General features: G+C 37.0%; 2 protein-coding genes across 3 annotated transcripts in view; one reads left to right on the top strand and one right to left on the bottom strand.

Annotated features, from left to right (window-relative positions):
* Nucleotides 1-2,234, top strand: part of adam19a (ADAM metallopeptidase domain 19a) — a 72,435-nt gene extending 70,201 nt beyond the window's left edge. Inside the window, exon 23 of the mRNA XM_026268692.1 lies at nucleotides 1,726-2,234. Coding sequence (XP_026124477.1) covers nucleotides 1,726-1,777 — 52 coding nt within the window. The 3' untranslated portion in view covers nucleotides 1,778-2,234. The remainder of the gene's footprint in view (nucleotides 1-1,725) is intronic.
* A 6,111-nt stretch (nucleotides 2,235-8,345) lies between these two features.
* The window catches only part of lrch4 (leucine-rich repeats and calponin homology (CH) domain containing 4), a 37,906-nt gene continuing 23,083 nt past the window's right edge, over nucleotides 8,346-23,168 (bottom strand). The window contains exons 8-18 of one of the 2 annotated variants that reach the window (XM_026268691.1): nucleotides 22,993-23,069; nucleotides 20,896-20,954; nucleotides 18,521-18,652; nucleotides 17,998-18,075; nucleotides 17,619-17,670; nucleotides 17,449-17,512; nucleotides 16,250-16,345; nucleotides 16,023-16,120; nucleotides 15,170-15,307; nucleotides 14,888-14,965; nucleotides 8,346-8,737 (exon numbers count right to left, since the gene is read on the bottom strand). In XM_026268691.1, the coding sequence (XP_026124476.1) occupies nucleotides 8,564-8,737; nucleotides 14,888-14,965; nucleotides 15,170-15,307; nucleotides 16,023-16,120; nucleotides 16,250-16,345; nucleotides 17,449-17,512; nucleotides 17,619-17,670; nucleotides 17,998-18,075; nucleotides 18,521-18,652; nucleotides 20,896-20,954; nucleotides 22,993-23,069 (1,046 nt within the window). In that variant the 3' untranslated portion in view covers nucleotides 8,346-8,563. Of the gene's footprint in view, nucleotides 13,744-14,887; nucleotides 14,966-15,169; nucleotides 15,308-16,022; nucleotides 16,121-16,249; nucleotides 16,346-17,448; nucleotides 17,513-17,618; nucleotides 17,671-17,997; nucleotides 18,076-18,520; nucleotides 18,653-20,895; nucleotides 20,955-22,992; nucleotides 23,070-23,168 lie in introns of both variants that reach the window. The other variant, XM_026268690.1, reaches the window with a different exon arrangement.

Below are 23,168 nucleotides of genomic sequence, written 5' to 3'. Positions count from 1 at the left end.
TTTGTCAGCCTTTGTCATCAAGTCATTAATACAATGCTAACGCTAACTCCAAAAATGTGTTGATGTATTGACAGGGTCCTTGATTATGTGGTATAGTTTTATATGAATACAGAATGTATGTGAATGAAAATGTTAATTGAATTACAAACTAAAATCATATTGGATGGAGTTGGATTAAGTAAATGAGTGAATATAAACTCACCGATTGTCTAGGCATGTCCTTTTCGCAAAATCCAAAATGGCTGACTTCCTGTTGGTTGGAGCTAATGAATGTCAGTTGTCCAGGTTGGTGACAACAATATGTAGTATGTATTGAATCTAAGAATTTTCTGAATTATCCTTTCCACTCACTATTTGTGGCTTATTCTCACATTAAAAATTTGTAAATGATGAAATCATTAGCTGATTAGCATACTAACTACTAATGGCAGTTGACTGAACAGTTTCTCCCCAATAAGAAAGGCAGTCCTAATGAGTGAGAGTCTGCCTGCTCTAATTATTTGATGCTTTGTTTTTCTTCGCCAGACCAAACGGATCAGAGGCAATGTTAGATACAAATGAGTGTGCCAAACAGTGGGTGGTGAAGCGTGCGGTTTGGATATTTTATGGGATTCTTTTCACCTCACTACCTATTCTTGAAGGCAGTAAATATAGGACTGCATTTTTACAACACATCAAACATTTGGACTTGGTTTTACTCGTTCATTTAGATGTTTTTCCTGAACGTGGAAGTCACGCCTGACTCGAAAGGATGTTTTACATTTCAGGTCTCCAGTGTTTCTCAAATCAGCATATATTCCTAGTTTATAATCTAATTTTAAAGCTATTAAAATGTTTTTAGAAAGCACATGGCTCCATAGCCCCATCACTTTACAGTGACCGTCATTTGTCAGTGCTTCACTCCTTAAAGTTTAATGAGTGTGTAGATGACAAAAAGCTGCAGACTTTAAGAAATTGCCAATTTTTGAATAGGTTCCTATGGGGAAGTAGGTTTTCTTGATGCCCCAATGGAATTTTTCAAGTTGAAATCAGATTTGCTCTCCTCGAGTCTTCACATCAATGCTAGTCCACTATCAGTTCTCAAACGCAGCAGTGTAGCACTTACTTAAAGAAATAACTGCACCTACATACATCCGGGCCTCATTTCTGCTTGTCTCCAGCACTACATGCTCCTCCAATCTAAGAACAACCGAATCTCAGCTTGTGAAGATAAATCTGTCTATAGCTTCCCAGTGGCGGCAGCAGCTTAGTATTACGTTGTGATAAAAAGACACATTCATTTTCAACACATAAAAGTGAGACTCGGAGGAATCGACTGTGTATACTGAAAAGTGCATTTCATTTTGACTGGCTCAGCAGGATATCATGTTTAGATTTTGGTTTTTCACACAAAAAGAAAGGTTTAAGCGGTTCATTTGAAGTGATGGTCAACCTTGGAAAAACATTCATTTAACAGTATAAAGTCTTTAAATTAAACGATCTTGTGAGATCATTTTGCTTTTGCAACTGTTTTAACCCTGCATGCGTGACGGATAAACTGATAGTCAGAAATCTTTATATATATATATAAAATGAGAATATGGAGCTCACACACTTTAAGAGGAACTCAAGGTTGTTGACAAATTTCTGATATTTCTGTAAATCAGTGAGATTGTTATAACATTACAGCAGGTGACTTGCTTAAAAGTTCTTGTGTATACCGATTTTTTATATTTTTTCTTTCAGACCTGTTTCAGGACCCAAACCACTAATAGTTCCATCCGCTTTCCAAAAATGATGCTTGCAGGATTCATTTTTAAAGACTGGAGCCAGCCTATTTGCACTAAATAAAGACCCTTGGCAACTGGTACTATAGTGAGCTGTCTTACAAGGGATGGGAGAGCATGGTGCTAGGGCCCTGGATGAGGCCTCACAAACCGGCGCTCAAATACAGCCGGGCACAGCGGAGATGACGCGGTTTTGCATGAAAACATGCAGACTGAGAACGTTTTGGACAGAACATCACATTGCCAAAACCTTGACTTTTTATCACCTTGCAATTTTTTGTACTTAATTGTTGTTGCGTTTTAGTGTTATGCCTCTGTCTTGTTTACATTTTTTGGTTGACTATCATCTATTTGTCAAGTGCCAAAGATGTTGTTTTGTTTAATGCCTCGATTGTTTCATTTGTTGTACTGTGCTGTATGTGATTTTGTGTTTGGTACATAAAATATGTTATACCTTTTTAGACACCATGTTGTTGTGGTCGTCCTCACTTTATGGCAGACTTTACATCAGGTCTTATTCTTTACATCAGGATAAAATCAACAGATTTGCAGTCAACAGTGAATTCTATACGAGAATATTGGTTGTAAAAATGAATAATGTTGTAATTAAAAAAAACAACAGAAGATTAAGTGTGTAATTTCTGTGCAAAACTGATGCAAAAACAATGACAAACTAAATAGTAGCGGTATTTAACAATTATTTATAATTTAAAACTGGTTTCCTGAACAAAGACTAGGTTTAGTCTTACATTAGACTACTAGGAAAACCTGTCTCTAAAGACTAATTTAGTATTTAAATTTAGACCATAAACATGTCTTTTTGTTACAATTTTTAAATCGGCTTATTAAAAAAACAAATCAAATTCATGCGCTTTTCCTTTGAAAAGTGCAGCCCAATCTCATGGCAATTTGTACATATTTTAGGAGGTGGCTAATTTCGGACAACCTCACTTTTACGTTTTTGTACGAATGGTAGGTTTAGGGGTGGACATTCGTACTAATTCCTACGAATTTGCCATCTCGTATGATTTTTCACAAATAATACAAATTTGCATGACCACGTACTAATTTGTATGATTTGTGAAAAATTTACATATTTTCCGAGGTGTTTAATTCGTAGGAGCAGCCTCATAAAATACGTAAAAATATATAGCTAAATTCCATTGGAAAAGTGATAATGTCTCGAATGAGCTATTTGCGTATTTTACCAATCAATGCATTCTCTTGAACTCAGCATAACTTGCATGGAATCAATATCATTGTACATTTTTGTAAATCTTAGTCCTAGTCAACCTTTTTTTTGCTGAAGTACAGCATGTCAGTTTTCTAGTCATCAAGTTGATGATTTGGAATTCATATTTCCCTATATTTATAACAGAAATTAATGTAGAATGTATGATTTTAATGACAGAAGAAAGCATTTATAACGTACAACGACTGGCGGAAAAAATTGTTTTGGACCTTCAGTACAGCAGAGAGTTTCCCCTTGAAAAGTGTATTTAAAATGTCTTCTTTCTAAACCAGATTGTGTCTAATAGCTGAGTTTCAGCACACTAACCTGTGTGGTTTTGAGCTCTATATTAAGATGTTCAAGTGAAGTGCTGCTGGATTGTAGTACCACATGACCCCACCTGCATGAAACGGTGGCTCTCTGCAACTGATTCTCAAACCCTAGAGAGGCTTCTGTTTGATTTGCAGCTCATTACACACAGTGAGACCTGCCTCACCCCCTCATATGGACCGATAAAGCTCCACTGACAGCTGCGGCTGGAACATTTTAGGGCAGGGAGGAACTGAAACTCTCCTGTCAGCAGAAACACTCATCGCTCTAAATTGACGAGCAGCCTCTCCGCTTCAATTTTAGTTTTTACTTGAAATGAATCCTGCTCAGTGTCGGGGCCATATTCAGTCTGCTGAGCAGGCTCTTCTCACGCTGTGCTCGTGTACATTGCATTGTATTGGTTTTAATTAAATCTAGTTTCTCACTCTCCTACATGCCCCGAGTCCATCCCTCTCATGTCTATGGGATATGGTGTGTGATTAATTATGTAGGAAAAGGTAACGGAGCTTTTACGTCGGGAGAGGAAATCAAGCAATGTAGTAGAAAATAGGACTGAATCACCCACTCTCAATATCAGCACCTATTCCCTAATATTAAAACAGGACACTAAAATGCGTGTGCAGTCAGTGTGATTTAATGTTATGCTAATATATATATATATATATTGTATAGACATTATATATATATATATTGTATAGACATTGTACACAATTAAAAGGATACATAATACAATGGTTAAAACCTAATTTGTGTTATTTTATTTTCTAAAATATTAAAATTTTAGATAATGCATTAGCAAAATGTTGATATTGCTACAGTATCAATTTGGTACAGTATTATATATTTAACTATTTTTATTTATTATTTATATTTTATGTACTACTTTTTTATTCTTGATAAATAAGAGATACTAATTAATTTTGACAACGTATCGAATGCATTAGTATTTTGAAAACATTAACTATGATTAATAAATGCTTTAGTAGTATTTTTCATAGTTCTGTTAACTGAAGTAGTGCCACCTATGATAATTCTCTGATTTTAGTCACTAGATCAAGACCTCTGATGTGAAACAGACCAATATTACTTTTTAAACGAACTACGTTTCTGTTAATTTCATTTAACTTAACTTAGTCTGTCGAACACATCGAATAGTTCTTGCCTGAACACAGAAAGTGGACGGTTTTTGCAGACTATAACTTCAGAACTTTGATGACCGAACAGATGCAACAGTCCAGCACAGATAAACACCTGCCCAAAGAAGTGAAACATTAAACTGGATCCTGCTCCACATCATAGCATATCCCACAAAGCCACACGCACAAATGGATGAACAAGAAAACTTGGAGAGGTTACAGCCTCTTACACAGAGCCATATGCTCTGAAACATGTCCATGATAATGTGACTAGATCATTGGTGAGTCAATATCACTGGAAGCCACAGTCTGTTCTTTAACTTCATAAGACAAGAGCAGAATGAAACAGAACTGAGTAAGAAGTAATTCAAAAGAGCGTAATCCAATTGAGTCGAGCACAGAACAATGCATGGGACAAAGCGTAATTGAAAGGTAATGTTAGGCAGTAGCATTCAATTCAATGGAACAGAACATGATACACGAATGTAGAACAAATTACAAGCTAGAAATGTCACTGCATATCGGGTCGGACATGAGAGTCGAGCGCGTCGCTGCTTCTAAATTGAAACAGCAGTAGCCCCTCAGCGGCCAGCGAACAGGGCACTTAACTCTGATTTTAATTACATTTGTTGGGGGGAAACCATTAACAGTATTGAGGCATCAGAGAACAATTTATGTTTAACTATTGATCCCGTGTGACTGCTGTTCTTTGATTCTGCCGATTGTGTGCAAAAACTAAACTTCCCATTACAACAACATCAAGGTCACATCTGGCAACATGCTTGTGAAAGTGAGCCGGTCAGGTCTGGTCTGAGCTGATGCTGATGCTGGTCAGGTGAGTCTAGGAGTATTACACTCCACATTAAAGATGCACTTTGAAGAAAGTGCTTACATTAATAATTGATGCAGGCCGCCTGTAATCAATTTGGTATGTCTACCACAGTACAGCTCAGCTTTAGGACTCAGCAGAGCTCTGTTTGGGGCTGAATGTAAAATAGCATGTGATGACTATAGAGCCTGTCAGGCTACATTATATCCAATGGCGTAGATTGTGGAATTTCCAAAAATTTTACATCGCTTTGGTCCAAAATGTGAATTTGTGTGCTTTTGAAAGCCAAAGCAGAACGTAAGTGACAGTTTGCCGTTTTAGAAAAATAAAAATCTCTCGCTCAAAAGCTGAAGAGTGGCAGAACTGAACTGATCTCAATAGCTGCTGTTTTCTCACCCAAGCTCTGAATCAGACATTTCATTCTTTGGATAGCATTTCAGTTATGTCACTTCTCAGATTCATCTTCCCCTCTGAGGTGCTTTGCTGGGGAACTCTTTCTTCTTCGGCTGTTTTCATGACAGAAGTAAGGATATGTTTAACTTCTGTGGCTTACACTGGTGCACTGAAAGTTCAAATAGGGTAAAATGAGCCTAAAAACCATTCTTAAAAGTGGGAACTTATTTCTCTTTTTTTATATGCATACTGAAAATTAATGCAGCTAATTTATGTAAACAGGCAAAATTATATTTTTTCCATTAAAGGTGATCTAAGAAAAAATGCATCGAGTCTTTAACCCCATACTTCAGTCAGTACTGTGATACAGTGCAGATCTAGTTTGCAACTTTTTCATATGCAAATGTTTTTTTTTTTTTTTTTTTTGATTTAAGTACATACTTGTTAAAAATGGTGTATCAGTTGTCTGTTCATTTAATCATCTCTAGCATTTCAGAACCTTTTAACTAAGTGTTTTATAAGGACTTTTTAAGCTGCTTTCAGAAAATGGACACCTGGAAGCTGTAATGTTAGGCATATGTCAATCACATTCAACAAAACTGACAAACAATCAAGTGTTTTCTCTGCATATATATTTATTAATGAACAATGTTTATTACCTCTGATCATAAAGCAGCTTTTAATCCCATTGCAACCTATATTTTATTTATTAAGATGCCATTATCCACGAATACAAGAAACCAATACAACAGCATTAGAAAGTCCATTTAGCATAATACAGAACAATGGATCAAAAAGACACTATTCATCACCCATTTTTGAATTGGGCACCAAATAATATTTGATGAAAATTAATGATAAAGCTAAACAAGTGAAATACCACTCACAAGTGAAACGTAAATATTATTATAGATGTTGTCGTCTTTAGATATCCATGGAGAACAAGGAGAAAACTCCTATAAGATACTGCAGAAACAAAGGGACACATTGCTTGTCAAATTCTGTACACGTTGTTTTGGATGTTCTATTATTATTATTATTATTATTTTGTTACCTTGTCTGTTTTTGCTATTTAAATGTTGTGGAAAGCTACTGAAACGCACAATATTCACAGGCCTACGACACAGTTAAAAATCTGTCTTCTCTATGCAGTCAATAAGAATATCAATAAAGAGCCGGTTTATGTGTTCATTGAACCACATTTTTTTCCTGAATAACAGTGGTAGAAATGTTCAATAGCTTCTTCTAGACTTTAGGTATTTCTATACAGAGACTGACCTTCTAAAACGCTACCCTGAGGAAAACTCACTTAAGTAAAAAAAAAAAAATGTGACAACTAGCCCCGGTAGTCTTCCCCATAGTGCAGATTTAGTGAAGAAAAAACTAATCTCCTACAGAGTAAATTAGCTGCTTTGCACAGTTTGATTACCACTGTAAAAATAGCACTGTAAATCAAGGATCTGTAGGTTGGTATTCATGCTCTTACTCACAGTCTCTTGAAGATAGTTAATATAGGCATAATGTTCATTTAGATCAGTGCAGCTCGGCTAGCGGGCTGCAAGTCTGACAGGCTATATGCAAATAATATGCAACTAATCACCTACAGTAATTGTGAAGAGTTGGAATAACAAAAGCATCTTTAAAAATTGATGAAAATCTTTACGTTTGTTGTTGACGACAAAGTTTAACATCTAAATAAAATCTACACTGTCACATGTCAGAAGCAGCCAAATTAGTCAGATGCTAGGCTTTTGTTGGATGTAAACAGCATCTTCCTGGAATACAGAACACCGTGTACTAAAAGCTAAACCTCATTCCAGCTGTGATGTAATGCTAATGGAGAAGTATGATGCTGTTTCAGGGCCTGATTGGTGTGCAGAAACTGAAAGACCATTTGATTACGAACTATACCAAGACATTCAACATCAGAACATCCGACTGTGATCCGGCAACAGATGAGAGACCGAGTGAGTCATGAAACATGGTGGCTACACCAAACATAATGACTCAAATACAGGAAATGCATTGTTTTAGAGTCACGTCAGAATCCAGACCGCTTCCCACTGAAGTCCTGTGGACCGAGCTGCTGAATCACGCTATTTAAGCAATTTAGGTTTTTAGGCTTTGTTTAATATAATGAGCTAGATAATCAACTCACTTTATTCCCAACTGTGTACGGTTCTCCCATTTTTATTCCAGTCACTGGTTTGAAATAAAACAAAGAGGTTAAAAGGTTGCTTCAGCTTTTTAGCTACACTCTTAATAAACTACTTTCTTATTCACAACAAATTAAATAGATCATTTGACACACAGCTCTTGCTAAATAAGGGAGCCGTGGCAGAGCTATAGCGAGCCACATTGTTTGTCCGACACTCCAAATCTGCACAAAATGTCACAATCGGAGCCCAAGAGCTGTTGTTAGCTTATCACAGGTTTACTGCCACTTTAGCCGCTCCGCAAGAGTAATTACCTGTGAAAAACCAATTAAATTTGCATTGTAATAAAGCTGAGATTACAAACGTAATTAATTTTCAATTATGAGGAAGCACCAACAAAATGATTACACAAGAACGGCCAACTAGCTCAGTAACGAGGCTCATTTAGGTAACGTCTTGCATCATGAATCATATATTCTGCAGAAATATGCAACAGACAAGAAGTTTTAAGTTAAATTTGCTTTATTGTCCTTTATTTCCCTCTGTTTCAGTCACAAAGAACTTGTGCTAGCAATTTACATAAACTCCTTTGTACATGCATTGTAACATTGTGTCAAGCTGGTATTATTACATGATGGCTTCTGATCGCTATTTCTAACGTAAAAAAAAATTATAATAATACATTGTGCAACTGAAATGTGCTGGAAATAATCACTTGAGCACTAGGAGGCGGCATCTTGATTTTGAGTCGTGGATTGAAGAGGAACTCCTGAGGGGTCCTGACGGGATGAGCGACGGGAACCTGACGTGGGCAACTCCAAAAGCGTCTGAACGGTCTGAGCGATGCGAGTGAGCCCCTCTTCCTCCAGAATCAGCTGTGGCGGACACAGTGTGTCCTAGCGGGATTTGATGATAAAAAAGAATACCAATATAAGTTTGTTTACACAAAAACAAGATAATAAAATCAGCAATAAACCATCTTGGCATAGGCAGGCTCTATGAACATTGCTTCTTGTATTGCAGGCCCTGAAATCTGCTTCTAAAGCGTGACGTGCACTCTGTTTGAACAAGCTAGATACTAGACCTCAATATGAAAAGCTTTCCATGCACCTAAGGATGGTTGAGACATGCAACTCCCATCTGTCATCTCAAGGACCCACAACATGCAAGATACTCCCCAGGTGCAGACATGATCACATAAGCAAAGTGGCAATAAGAGGCACTTGTGACAGTCTGAAACACGTGACAGAGGAAAGGCAGGGAATGCATGCAGCACAGCACTTGATCACAAAATCATTTCTTTGAATTGCAGACACTATGGCACCGCAGTGGCGTATAAGACACCGTCTCTCAGAGACGCAGCCATGCAGTTATAGCACTTCAGAGAGGATGCCATTTCAAGTACAGTGAGTGGAGCATAACAAGCCAGCACGTCACCATCTTGAAAATCCATCATGCATTCCAATTATTAAGTTCAGTCAACCTTAGCCGCATACATTAAGTATAGATTATGTATGAGTTGTATTTGATAAAAGGCTTTTATTGCCATATTCAAGATGTATATCACTTGCAGTATATATCAGATTTTGCAATAAGCTCATTGCTTTAACACAATAAAAGTGCAGCAGCATTAGAGTGTGAACGTATTATGATTTTAACCCTCTATTGTGTCATGTGGCCATTTGGAAACAATTCACTGTCTTGTTTTTCAGAGAAAAAAAAAAAGTAGAATTGTTGAATTAGAATTGTTTTGAAGACACCTCATTTGTTTTTTACTGAAGGTCAACACATGCACAAGAGCTTTTCTTATTGCCCTATTAAAATATTTCTTCAACATCTGGGTTTTGGCTGCTTCTCTTTTAAAATGGGTGTTTATGCTCATATATTGTCATGTTTACTAATACAGCTTTACAGTAAACGGAGAAAATATGAATACAGCCATATGGCAATTGTCAGTGATGAATTTCCTTATTGTTAGCTGCACAAGTTATTACTGGAATTATTTAATTGGAAGGTTTTTTTTTTTTTTTTTTTTGGTAATTATAACAATGTAGAACTCTTTAATTTATGTGCTCAGAAAACTTAAATAATACAATGAATAAGAGTGCATGATGACTCTGCCTCATAACAGTATTATAAACAAAGAGTTCATCAATTCATTAAAGAAACACATACTTAATTATAAGAGACTTCTGAAATTAAAATTGATTTTCTGTAACGGTAGAGACATTTTTTTTAAACATTCCATAATTACGAGAAAAAGCGACACCATAGAGGGTTAATAGCAACTGTTCTCCCCTATGAACAAAAAGCACTTTTATAACGTCAAAGTGAAAAATGAGCTGGCCAGTTAATTAATAAATAATTAAAAATAATAAACAGAAAATAAATGAGCACATAAGTATTCACTCGCCTGCTTTGACACAGTTTAATGAGTACAGAAGTGACCAAAATAATAGCTTGATGAAAGTACGCCTGTATGCAGATAAGGTGCTTCACATGATTTCAGTGTAACTGTGTCTGATAGCATCCTAATCAGTGCACTAACACCGTTACACTGCCAAGTGTGCTAGGAAGAAAGTCTTTGATGATTTAAAAACACAGTTTGCTCAGAGGAATGACATTCGTCTATTTTAAGTGTTGATTAATTGCAGAAAATGCTTGAAGCAGCTTTACAGTTCTTTCGAACACTTCCTGCAGAGTCAGTGTCTACAGACAAAACCTGAACGGTTGCTTTTAAATAATAAGCAATGTGTTTGAAAAGAAGAATGAGCTAAAGCTCCATTGTCACTATATGACTAAGAATAGCTGGTAGTGTTTACTTAGTGTTGAACACTTAAATGCTCACTTATTTTCTTTGTTCTTGGGTTTATAAAGTTGTTTGTGCTGATGGGTGGTAGTATATTTTCATCTAAAGAATAGTTGTATCATGCAGTTATATGTAAAAAATATTTTACAGAACATTGCTTTTTATATGTGCATGTACTGTATGCATTCCATTCTTAAAGAAATGAATACTTTTATTTAGTAGACGCATTCAGTTGATCAAAAGTGACAGTCACAACATCAATAATGATATACTAAAGATATTATTGATTTGGAACTTTCTATTCATGAAAAAAAAAAACATATCACTGTTTCCACAAAAACATGTACAGTAGTACGACTGTTTTGAACACTGAACATGAAATATGTTTCTTGAACAGCAAATCAGCATTAGAATGATTTGAATGATTTCTAAAGGGTCATGTGACACTGAAGACTGGAGGAATGCAGACTGGTGAAAACAGTTCGATTTCAAAATATCAGATTTTACTGTATTTTTGATCAAATAAATGCTGCCTTGGTGACCACAAGAGACTTCTTTCAACCCCAAACTTTTGAAGGGTAGTGTATAAACCTACCTTCCAGTATAAACAAGCGCACACTAGGGTCCACAAGTTTAAAAAACAACCACATGATAACAGAATTGTGAGGAAAAAAAATCAAGTAACCATTAAAAAATTTAATTGAAAAAAAAAAATGTAATGCTTCTTTTATGCTTTAATGGCAGCAGCGCTCTACTGTCCACAGGTGTGTGGGAGTAAAAATATATTTTCAGTGTGGTCTTAGACTTTGGACCCCACTGTGCAGCATAGTGTATACTTCTCTTTTTCCACTACCCACACAATGGATCAACACTTACCTTTTGGTAAAGGGCACAGAATATGTTGACTCGTTAGCTACAGAGACGAGCTGACGTGAGGATTTCATCCTCAGCAGAGAGACGAGAACTAAAGCAGAATTAATCATGAGCGAGAGCAACAGTCAGTCAGCAACATTTGACTTGAGCACATGTAAAGCAGCAGACAAAACATAAAAATCCGTGTTTCAGTTTTTTAATAATTTCTTTACAGACAAAAACAAATCTTTATATCAATATAAACTTCTTAAATACACAGTGTTTTATAAATATTACAAAATACATTTCATGTGTTGCAACAGTTTCCACGACGGAATCATTCATGTAGATCTAAAGCCTTCTAAACTGAGTCTAGCGTATGTCATATCCTCTGTAAAATCCTTCCACATGTAACACACATATCACTATTTTCATTTTTTCATATGGCTGAAGCCTCTCGAGCAACTGTGAGGAAGTCTATCTATGCTAAATGTGAAGTCTGAGTTTATTATCAGAGTGGACATTGTAAATGAAAATGTCTATAACGATTAGCTTTAGCATTGACAACAATGTACAGTTTTATAAAACTTCAACTCAAGACGTAGGGTGAGGGATGTTGCGTTGGTAACTAGTTATAGCATATCCCTTACCCTAGCCTTATTTCCCAGTCTCTCTCTCTCTCCTCTTATCGTTCTCTCCAGATGAGAAGCTGCTCGTTAGTAAACTGTCGGCAAAGCTCCTAAATCACATTAAGTAGGCACGGAATACAAAAGCAACATCAGCATACAGCACCGGGGAAGATGGGTGCTCATGGCACATTACAGGACTACAAAACCTCTAGGGCCGCATTTAGAAACAAGGAAACGGCAGACGAAGAAGGCTGTGGAGAAGTAAGACTCACAGCCATTTCATCTTTAGTTTAAAAAAATGGTGTAATTTGTCATTTGGAGATGTCTGCATAGCCATATCGTGCACCATGCAAATTTGAAAAATAAATAAATGTCCACAGTTTTTTTTTTCCCCCACCTGAACCTAAATTATATTATTCCATTAATGTGTTATATTTAATTAGTCATATTTCCGTAATGTGCTCAGTGAGACCGGGCAGCTTCGGCAGAACATAAATCAGCTGAAACAATAACTTCATCTTCAACTGCTTGCGTATAAGAATTATATTAAAGATGCTCTCAAGAAAACCAAAACGAACATTCGAAACAAACAAACGACAAAACAAAAAGTAACAAGTTAACACAGCTTTGAATCTTATTAGTACCGTCAAAAAGTGTTTAAGGAAGGAACAGTTTAGTAACAGGACTGCCCTCTGATGGTCACAGTCAGTAAAACAAGGAAAGTGAACAGTCCACTCGGCCCTGACCCTAACAGATTTCCACAACGTGTGAATTAAACCAAATTCAGCTGAGAAGTACCATCGCCACACTGTTAGCCCCTGTTAAACAGACTGTTTACCAGCTGCTACAAACTCATTCACACTGCTGCGTGAACAGAAGGAACCTGCGAGCTTCTGAGGCACTTCAACCAGAACCAAATACAATTTGTGCCAGTGCTTTAAAACTCTTACGATAACAAGATCCTTTGCAAAGACCACTAGAAGGTGTATAAACTATCCTGGTATCACCAGCGATGCTAAGGCAATCAGGTGGAAAAGCCCTTCATTAGTGGAAACCATGTTTATTTACAGATAAATTCCACATACTGCTGTTTCTGAGCATTGTGGTGTGGAAAAATGTGGATATTTGATCAAGACATCTGATAATTTGCAATATATTTCACTTTTGTAGATCTGAAGTCCTAAAACTAACCTTAAAAAGATATCTGTAGGGAGCTTTAATGTGTAAGCTCAAAGGCATTATGGGTAAGGAATTTGCTCTGATATATTTATTTATATATATGTCAGATGGCATCAATGGTGTGTGTGTGACAGTGTACACAGTACAGAGATGATGGACTTCCATTACAAAATCCATTACATTTACACACTGACACTCGCTCGCACTATGCTAGAAGGTGGCAGTAGAACAGATAGAGCAAAGCCATGAGGAGAGAGTAGAAGAGCAGGAAGCCGGTGGAAAAAGGGGAGGACGGAGAGACAGAGGGAGAGGTGCCGCCGTCGTCCTCGTTCACCTCCTCCTCTCCTCCTGCTTTTGCCAGGAGCGCCGTCACACAGCGGTGCACTGCAGATAGCTTACTGCACAGAATATCAGACGCTAAACACAACTCCATCTGAGAAAGAGAGAGACAGACAAAAGGACAGGAAGAACAATGCAGAGGAGACAAACAAAGAGGTTTGGACACGCTGTTGAACAAAGACCAATATAAAGCCGGATCTCTTAAAGGGATAGTTTACCCAAAATATGAAAATTCTATGAAAACCTCTTTTCGGAACTTGTATAACTTACTTTATTATTTTTTTCTGCAATATAATTTCCATAGAATAATTACTTAAATACATAGCAATATTTGGAAACATTTGGAAACATTTGTTGGCTTTTTTTGTAAAACCATCCTTTTAATAATAACAATTTTGGGAAATCCTTAAAAAATTCACACTTCAGTATAATGTTTACATAAACCAACCTTAGTAACAAAAAACAAATATATGTGTGTGTGTGTGTGTGTGTGTGTGTGTGTGTGTGTGTGTGTATATATATATATATATATATATATATATATATATATATATATATATATATATATATATATATACACACACACACACACACACACACACACACACGCATCTGTTTATTTTATTAAATCGCGAGCATTCCGCAATATCCATTTAATTTCAATATATATCATTCCACTCTAACAATGTCCAAGCATTTTTTTTCCATACAATGAAAATAAAAGGTGATTACAGCTGTCAAAATCACCAAGGCAAGGCTTTCACTGAAAAACTAGTATATTGTATAATTCATCTATTCCAGAATGACTCAGAATAAAGTGCAGGAGTCATATGGACTCCTCATATGATGCTTTATGGTGCTCTTTTGTTCTTTTTGGAGTTTTTGGATCTACAGTACTGTCATTATGTGGAAGAGAGCAGCTCAGACATTCTGATAAACATCTCCTCTGGGGTTCCACGTCAGAAACTTTGGCACAACATTAACTACTTGAGATGACTATCCCTTTAAGATATATAAATACGATAAAAATAAAACAAGAGAGCGCACAAAAAGGAGCAAATTGAGCTTGAAGCAATCGAAGGACAACATAAAAGAGCTTTAACACTGTTGCGGTCACATGTCAGCGGGAGAAGTAGGTTTTTCTCATTTACAAACAGCTCAGACAACACATCTCAGGAAGAGCAAAATACGGAGGATAATAAAAGAAGCAAACAATAAAAGATGAAATTGATGTTTACCTCAGGGACTCCCAGTCTACGACATGCAGCAATGAAGTTTTCGACATTGAGGCGGCACTTGGCAGCACTCAGCTTTGGCTGAACAGATAGAAATATTGCACATATATTCATTAGATAGCAATTCAAGAACAGCCTGCTAGTAATCCAACAGATCCAGGATCAGCCTTTCTCAAATCGGGATAAATAAGGATTACACACAAAGATCCAGGCATAGTGCTTGTTTTACGAGATATTAGATTATGTTTTGGCCATAATGAAAATAAGATCCAAGTATTAGCTCACCACGGCCGGTGAGGGGATGTGGATGATTGACACAGAACGAGGTCGCACGTGATTGGCCAGCTGGCAGAGAACTGTGCCATTGGACAACGCCTCTCCCAGGTCCTCAGGCAGAGAGATCTTCAGACGGGCCTCCAGAGTCTAGCAGAGAGACGAGGAATGAGGTCAAAATAAATCAATAAATAAATAACACTTGTAAAACTAACAATCAGATCTCTGGAGGGAATTTTCTTGGAAGATACATATCACTTTTTCAAAACACCGGAGATCAAATCAGAACACATCATGTATTGAATCAGGCAAATCATGCATTTTAAACTCCTTAAACAATACTGTACTATATATATATTTATTTATTTATATATATATATATATATATATATATATATATATATATATATATATATATATATATATATATATATATATATATAAGTATAATGGCACACTCAAAGTGAACTGAAAATGTGTTTTTTTTAATATTAAAAACAGTAAAAAAAAAAAAAAAAAAAAAAAACCTGTAAGCTTTTGATATATATACTCTAATATGCAGATTTGTCATCAAGAAACTTTTCTTCTTATCCATGTTTTTCAAGCCTGTTTAATGAACAGAAAAAATAATGGCCTTCACTTAAAATAATAAATACTTTCTGAACTTTCTGTCACTATTTTTTTTATCTAATCTATGCACCTTGATACATAAAAGTAAAAAACTTAATGACCACAAACTTTTGAACAGTAGTGTAAATTTAGGCTGTAAAATATATTTGGGTATAAATATATTAGAAATAAAATAAATAAGCAAAAAATAGGAGTGTCAGAAAAGCTAGAGATGGCGAGATGAATGCGTCTTTACTTTGCGCAGCTGCAGGACGTCTGTTCTCTCCTCTCGAGGGGATCTGAGTGTGGAGCGGGAGTCACTGCGGCCAGACTCCGCCAAACTGTTTCCTGATCCTGACAGAAAGAGAAACATCTATTACTGACCAGATCAAGAAAATAGCTCCTATAGTCCTAGATTTACTTCTCTATGTGTGTGTGTGTGTGTGTGTGTGTGTGTGTGTGTGTGTGTGTGTGTGTGTGTACCCGTCTTGACGTTGCAGCGTGAGGATGTGCGGAATAAGAAGCTGTTGGGTTTGGGAGCAGAACCTGGAGGAGAACAGGGCTTCGCAGAGGACGCATCTGGAACATGATACAATCATGATTCATTACATACTGAAGTTACATTCATTAAGACTGGGTATGTACCAATACAGCTGATGTTGATAAAACAAAAACATAATCAATATATTGTGTGTATATATATATATTTTTAGGCCAGAGAAGAATTGGTCAAGGATTTTTTTTCTCTGTTAACTGATAGAGTTTGGGTTCCTCTCTACTTGCTTAGTTAAGAATTACATAGACCCTTAATATTCAGTTATTATTATATATTATCACTGTCTTCAGCAGAGATGCTTTTTAGCTTCATTTAACCCGTTTCATAATTGATCAACCTTACACAGTTACTGAACTGACTTGAGAAGAAGAATTACACTGTTATCTTGTTAGAGTTGCTTTAAAGCAGAGTTTGGATTTGTTTCGTATTTGTTGAAGTTTGCATCACTGATTCCTGTTATTTTCCTGTTTATTACAGTAAAGCTGCTTTGAAACCATATGTGCTGTATAAAGTACTACTGTATATGAATAAAGGTAAAAAGACTAGAATTGACTTATATACAAACTTATATACAAATTATATTAAGTTGCAACAAACAGCCAACAACAATAAAAACCCGTCAAAAGGTGTCAAAGCAGTTATGAACCCGCACTGCCCTCTGGTGGCCACAGTGCTTCAGAGGGTTTATTTCTAAAAAATAAAATAAAATATAATTAATTTGAGGGACTGTTGAGGACTGTCTTTTCACAGAGCAGACCAGTGGCTCTCAAACGGCCTCTCTTAATTTTTTTTAAACATATTTTTTCATTAAACAAAAAGCATTCAAATAAGCTAAACGCATGACTGAGAAGTCTCATGTAAATTACTTATCTACTTTTTTAATTGGTTAAAAAAAGTGGGATCCCTGAAGAGCTTTCAGCTTGTGAAACTTAAATTCAATGGTTTGAATTCTGATAATTTTAGTGATTTAACTAGGACGAGGACTGCCTATAAATTAAAACTACATTTTTGCAAGAATGCAAAACAGTTTCCCAAGCAGAAAAAAAAAAAAAAAACGATAGGTCTTAAATGAATAACATGGTGATGAAAGCTAAAAGCAACTGAAGCATCTTGATATGGAGGGTACCTGTGCGACTGGTGGAGCGTTGTAAAGACCCCGATTGAGAGGTTGGAGAAACCTGATCTACACTCTGACAGGAAGAGAGAGAGAAGTTAAAGAAAGAAGCATTAAAGGCTCACACTTGAGCATTTCTAACAGAATGAGGTGGAGGTAGAGAGGAAAGGTGAAGCACTCACTGCACATCTCTGCTTCAGGCCGTTGGGTGGAGAGTTGCTATCAGAATCACCACTAGAGGGACACAGAGATCAACAATCAACTGACTGTAAAAACACAACAACTACAAAAGCATGTTAACTACTAGATAGCTACAGAGAGAAATTGTAATACTATAACCACATCATGCCTGTTTTAGAAAGGTAAGTTAATGTTAAATAAGGTAGAGTATTGTCTGTTTGATTTGACTGTTCATTGTGCCGCCACAGTTAGTACCTTGAGCGTCTCAGACACAGATTTTTGTCTTTTCTTTGTTAAAGAGACTCAAAGTGCCCCAACAAAATGTTACACAAGCCCGCATGCAAACACAGAACACATAAACGCTATTCGCTCAACTCTTACCCCGAAACACTTCCTGTTCCTCCGTGCTTTGTCGTCGTCGCCAAGTTACTTCCTGTTTTAACCGTCATCTTCTGCAAACTGTAAGACATCAAACGCTTATCAGTCAGTAGCCTCCTAATACAGAAGAAAAGCAGACAAGACTTTGTTCTTACAAGTACAGGCATTCTGGGAGAGCGCCTCTGATGTTCTCCTTCTGACTATGCTTTCAGAGATTCAAGACTTTAACTGTGCTTCAAGACACTAATGAAGCGAAGGCACGCGACGGCAGGTAACAGTGGTTTCCTTAACAACCACAAGGCCTTTGATGACGAAGCAACAGAAAGGAAATAAAAGAGGCCAGTTTATGCACTTTCTCAGCCATCATGTGCTTTTGAAGATGCTTTATTGCTTGCTGTGCATTAGCAAACAGGTTTGTTAGTTCTATCGCTTTTAATGCCTAACAGATTGGGTTTTTTTTTTTTTTGGATGTCGTATCACCCATTGTGTCAAATTTCACATTGATTCAATCCCATCAGCCACTCACGTGCTAGCTTGGGCTTTCTGCTGCTGGGCTCTCTCCCTCTCCTGCCAGATGAGCAGGGTTCCAGGTCTCCTTCTCTCTTCTAATGTGGGACTGGGTGGAGAGCCGTCTGAACCATCCCCAATCACAAATATCCTGAAAGACAGTCAGAGAGACTTAGGTCTTTATTTAGTTTTGTCCTGAATCCTTTTCAAAAGAACGTTCACCAAAAAAGGTAACGTAATAAAACTTGTTTTCCTGAAGATATTAAGTCAGCACCACTGTGGAAGGCTGTTGTGGGCCGTTGCTGAAGTGTTCTGTGGGACTTCCAGTCATTGCTCTGCAGTTTCTAGGGTGTTCTGGGTGATTACTTACTGACTCCAGTCAAAAGAGTCTCTATCATTTTCTTTTCCCTAAATATAAGTCATTTAAGGGATTTTCTTTAGGCCATTTTAAATCGCCCACCTTCTGTCTGATTGCTTCAAAAATAATAACACGCCTCTCCACAACAAGCCACATGATTTGAGGTATTACTTACAGTTAGGAGTTCAAAACATACACAAGGCATCACACACTTGCTGACTTTGTGAAGGGATACAGAAAAACCTTGACCAAATGACTGAGAATCATATACTACATTACCAGACTTTCAAAGAGTTATGTTTTCAAGTGTTTATGTAGAATCGGCTAAAAACATCAAACATGTTTGAATTTTTTTTTTTTTCAACTGGATGGAATCATAAACTGAAGCAAAAAACATCTAAGTCTGAATCTTTGCCTTCATACCCTATGTGGCAACTTTCAGCAACTAGAATCAACTCCTCCAGAAGTCAAATCAGGGGAAAAATATGGGAAAAATTTGTGTAGGACTATATTCCAGCCTTTAGCAAGCTGCGCTAAGAACATGTAGCTGCAGAAAATTGGAAAAAACTGATATTGTAACACATATAGCATTTTTTTTTAAATCTGAAATGACTTTTATTCTGAATATTTTTTTAATTTCCTTTTAGAGTTGAATGATTTGGCACACATTTTCACTCTTTTTGACCCCTTCGGTATGACTTTAAAACAATAAATTTGTCGTAGTTGATTATTTTCTAATAAAAGTATTAAATCAAATTAAGTTATATATTATATTTAAAGGGTGGTGCTGCTGCATCTTATAATGTTCCCATGTTATAAGTGACTCAAGCTCACAGCACAGATGGAGTTTGTGTGTGAAGCAGAACTTTACTGGGAACCGAGTAAAGCTGAAACCGAGCTGAAACATGCAGTGCGTATATTTAAACAAGGGGCAGCTTTTGCAATAAGAAAATCATTATTTTGATTTCATTTGATATATTGTGCAGTCCTAGAAGAATGGAAGATACAACTATTTATTTTTGACAGTAGAAAAAGAAGAAAATCCTTAATTTGGCTGCTGTTATAACAGAATAAAGCAGATGTGTTTACGGAGTTACTGACAGTAAGATACTCAGTTACACTGAAACTGTGGGAGGAAACTGGCCGTTGACTTTTCCCATCACTGCCTCACAGATTGACCTTGTGCAATCAAAGTGGAGGAGGGATCCTGTACAATCTCATTAAGAGACTGTTTTTCACAGCAACTGTTTAAGCATGTATTATAATCAACTGAAGGACGTCACTGTGGCCTTCAAATCACACAGGGATAGGAGAAACAGCTCATTGTAATTCTGACTGTCTGCTGCTTTTTTCCTACCTCTGTTTTTCTCTATAAATGAACAACATCTTCTCCATCTTGGAGCACCTTCGGTTCATTGACTTATTCCACACTCCAAAGAGAGCTACTGGAAATTTTCCGGCCTGCTGCCATGAGACAATACAATGTCTTCCTCTCGTCCATTTATCAAGCCCATTCACACATTACGTACTGTAGCATGAGAACTGATCCTCTTACCAGCTGTATTCAAATGCATTCAAATGTGGATGCTCTTTGTATGTCCTCACACTCTTAGTGTATCCTGCATTGTCTTATTTGAATGCAGTATGTCTACATGACTGATGTTTCTCCATGGCCAACACTGAGTGTGGATCTACACTGAAATATATTCGGGCCAAAATTTCACCCAGATAGAAATATGCCATCTGTCTGAGAGACTGTTTAAATATCTGATCCAGATCAAGCTGAAACTGTTTGCAATGTCTGTAAAATAAATATATCTAACAGAAGCTGCTGTGCACAGTAAGTTAACCTGATACCACACACAAGCACAGGTCAGTTTGAGGATCTAGTGTCTGTAGGAAAGCCCCACTATCAGTCACCTAATAGGCTGGTCAGCTAGTATACTTTTTATGTGATGACCCTTTAGAGAGATTCTCCATTTTAATAATAAAATCAGGTTTTGTAAGCAATGTGTGTGTTTGCAAACAGTCCTTACTTGCTGCAGGTAGATTCGGGGCTCTGGGAGTGTGTGCTGCTGGTACTTTCATTCTTTTCCTGTCATGGAGAGAGGGGATATCATTTTAATTTGACATTACACCAACATCATTTTTACCTTATGACTTCTACACTAACAATCAAAAGTTTCAAATTGCAGTAAATCCAAAGAATACACAAATTCATTTTTTCACGTTTTGTTGATGCAACCTTGTGTTAAAATTACTTTAAATTACTTTTTTTTCCGCATCAATCTGCACTCCATCCATCATAATAGCAAAGCAAAAACAGAACCGTCACAACTTTGTGAACTTATATAAAAATAAAAATAAAAAGTACACTGCATAAGTATTCAAACCCTTAACTCAGTACTAAGCTGAAGCACCTTTATGGTCTCAAGACTTTTTGGGTATGATGCGACAAGCTTTGCTCATCAGCATTTGGCCATTATCTGTCATTCTTTTCCTCGCCTCTTAAGCTCTGTCAGGTTGGATGGGGGCAGATGCACATTTTCAGGTTTCTCCAGAAATATTTGATTGGGTTCAAGCTTAGACTCTGGATGGCCACTCAAGGAAATTCACAGAGTTGTCTATAAGCTACTCCTGCTGTGTGTTAAGGATCATTGAACTATTGGAAGGTGAACCTTCTTCCCAGTCTGAGGTTTTGAATGCTCTGGACTAGGTTTTCATTAAGGCTATCTCAACATTTTGGTGCATTGAGCTTTTCTTCTATTCCCTCCCTCAGTCCCTGCCACTGAAAAATCAGCCCCAAAGCACTGCTTCCATCACACTTTACTTTTGGGATGGCACTGTGCAGGTGATGAGCAGAGCTGGTTTCCTTCAAACATGATGCTTAGAATTGAGGTTCACCAGACCAGAGGACGCTGTTTCTCACAGTTTGAGGGTCCTTTAGGTTTTTTAATGTTGTTGTTGTTGCAAATTTTACGTGTTTTCATGTGTCTTCACTGAGGAGAGGACTTAGTCTTGCCACACCACCATAAAGCCCAGATTGGTGGAGTTTTAAAGTGTGGTTTTCCTTCTGTAGGTTTCTCCTATCTCCATGTATGATCATACAGCTCAACTAGAATGACCATCTGGTTTATGGTAACCACTCTAACCAAAGCCTTTCTCCATCAGTTGCTCAGTTTGGCCAGAAGGCCAGCTCTAGGAAGAGTCCTGGTTCTTCCAAACGTCTTCCATTATGGATAATGGAGGCTATATGCTTCTGTGACCCTTAAATGAAAGCAGAACTCCTCCCCAGATGTGTAGCTTGATGCAGTCCTGTCTCTGAGCTCTACAGGCAGTTCATTTGACCTCAGGGCTTAGTTTTTGCTCTGAAATGCATTATCTGCTGTTAAACCTTTTATTGAGAGCTGTTTGCCTTTCCAAATCATACACATTTAATTGAATTTGCCACAGGTTAACTTCACTCAAAGTGCAGTAACATCTACAAGCAATATGAAGGCTCCTGAGCTAAATTCAAACTGTCCCAGATAAGGGTATGAATACTTATGCATTGGAATAATTTAAGTTATTTATTTGTAATAAATTTGCAAAGATGTTAAAAAACAGTTTTTTGCTTTACCATTATTGTGTATGGAGTGTAGAATGATGGGGGGGGGGTAGTTTAACATACTCAATATGACCCTCTTTATAGTATATCTTTAGGTCTTGTTTATGGAAATGGCTACCTTTAGTGTCAAATTTACCACAGCAACAGGAACCTTTCTAAAAGACTTTCATTTCCTCAAAAAATGATTTGAATAAGTCATTGCTTCTTACTTTCCGTCCTCTCAAACAATCATTTTAAGTCATCAAGTAGTCTTCACACTTACTGGTATTACTATTATCATGCTTGAGCTGGTCTTTGTTGTGATTGAGGAAGTCCGATTACTAGCAGCTAACAACTAAGGACATTTTATAACCATACTTTTTTTTGTTGCCAATAGCTGTCAGTATAGATCTTCAGCTTTCAAGGCCCTGGAGCATCCGCCAGCACAATAAAGGGTACAATTTGTAAAAGGGCCAAAAACAAAAGCCCTCAGAGCACCTTTAATGTTCAAGGTACTGCTTCTGTCACGGCAGTAGATCCTCCTCACCTGTGGGTGACACCTCTCCTCTTCTTCCTCCGTTACACTGTTGTCTATAAAGTCCACTTGCTCCAGGTCTCCATTCACTACAGAAAGGACCAAGAGTTTTAGAAATGTTTTATCACAGACAGAGTAGCCAAGATTTAGAGCATCCTTCTGGCTCCAAGGCCCCACAGTCCACAACA

Source organism: Carassius auratus, chromosome 7 (genome assembly GCF_003368295.1).
Source record: "Carassius auratus strain Wakin chromosome 7, ASM336829v1, whole genome shotgun sequence".
NCBI lineage: Eukaryota > Metazoa > Chordata > Actinopteri > Cypriniformes > Cyprinidae > Carassius > Carassius auratus.
Note: the sequence above shows the minus strand (reverse complement) of the source record. Positions and strands in the feature narration are given on the sequence as shown.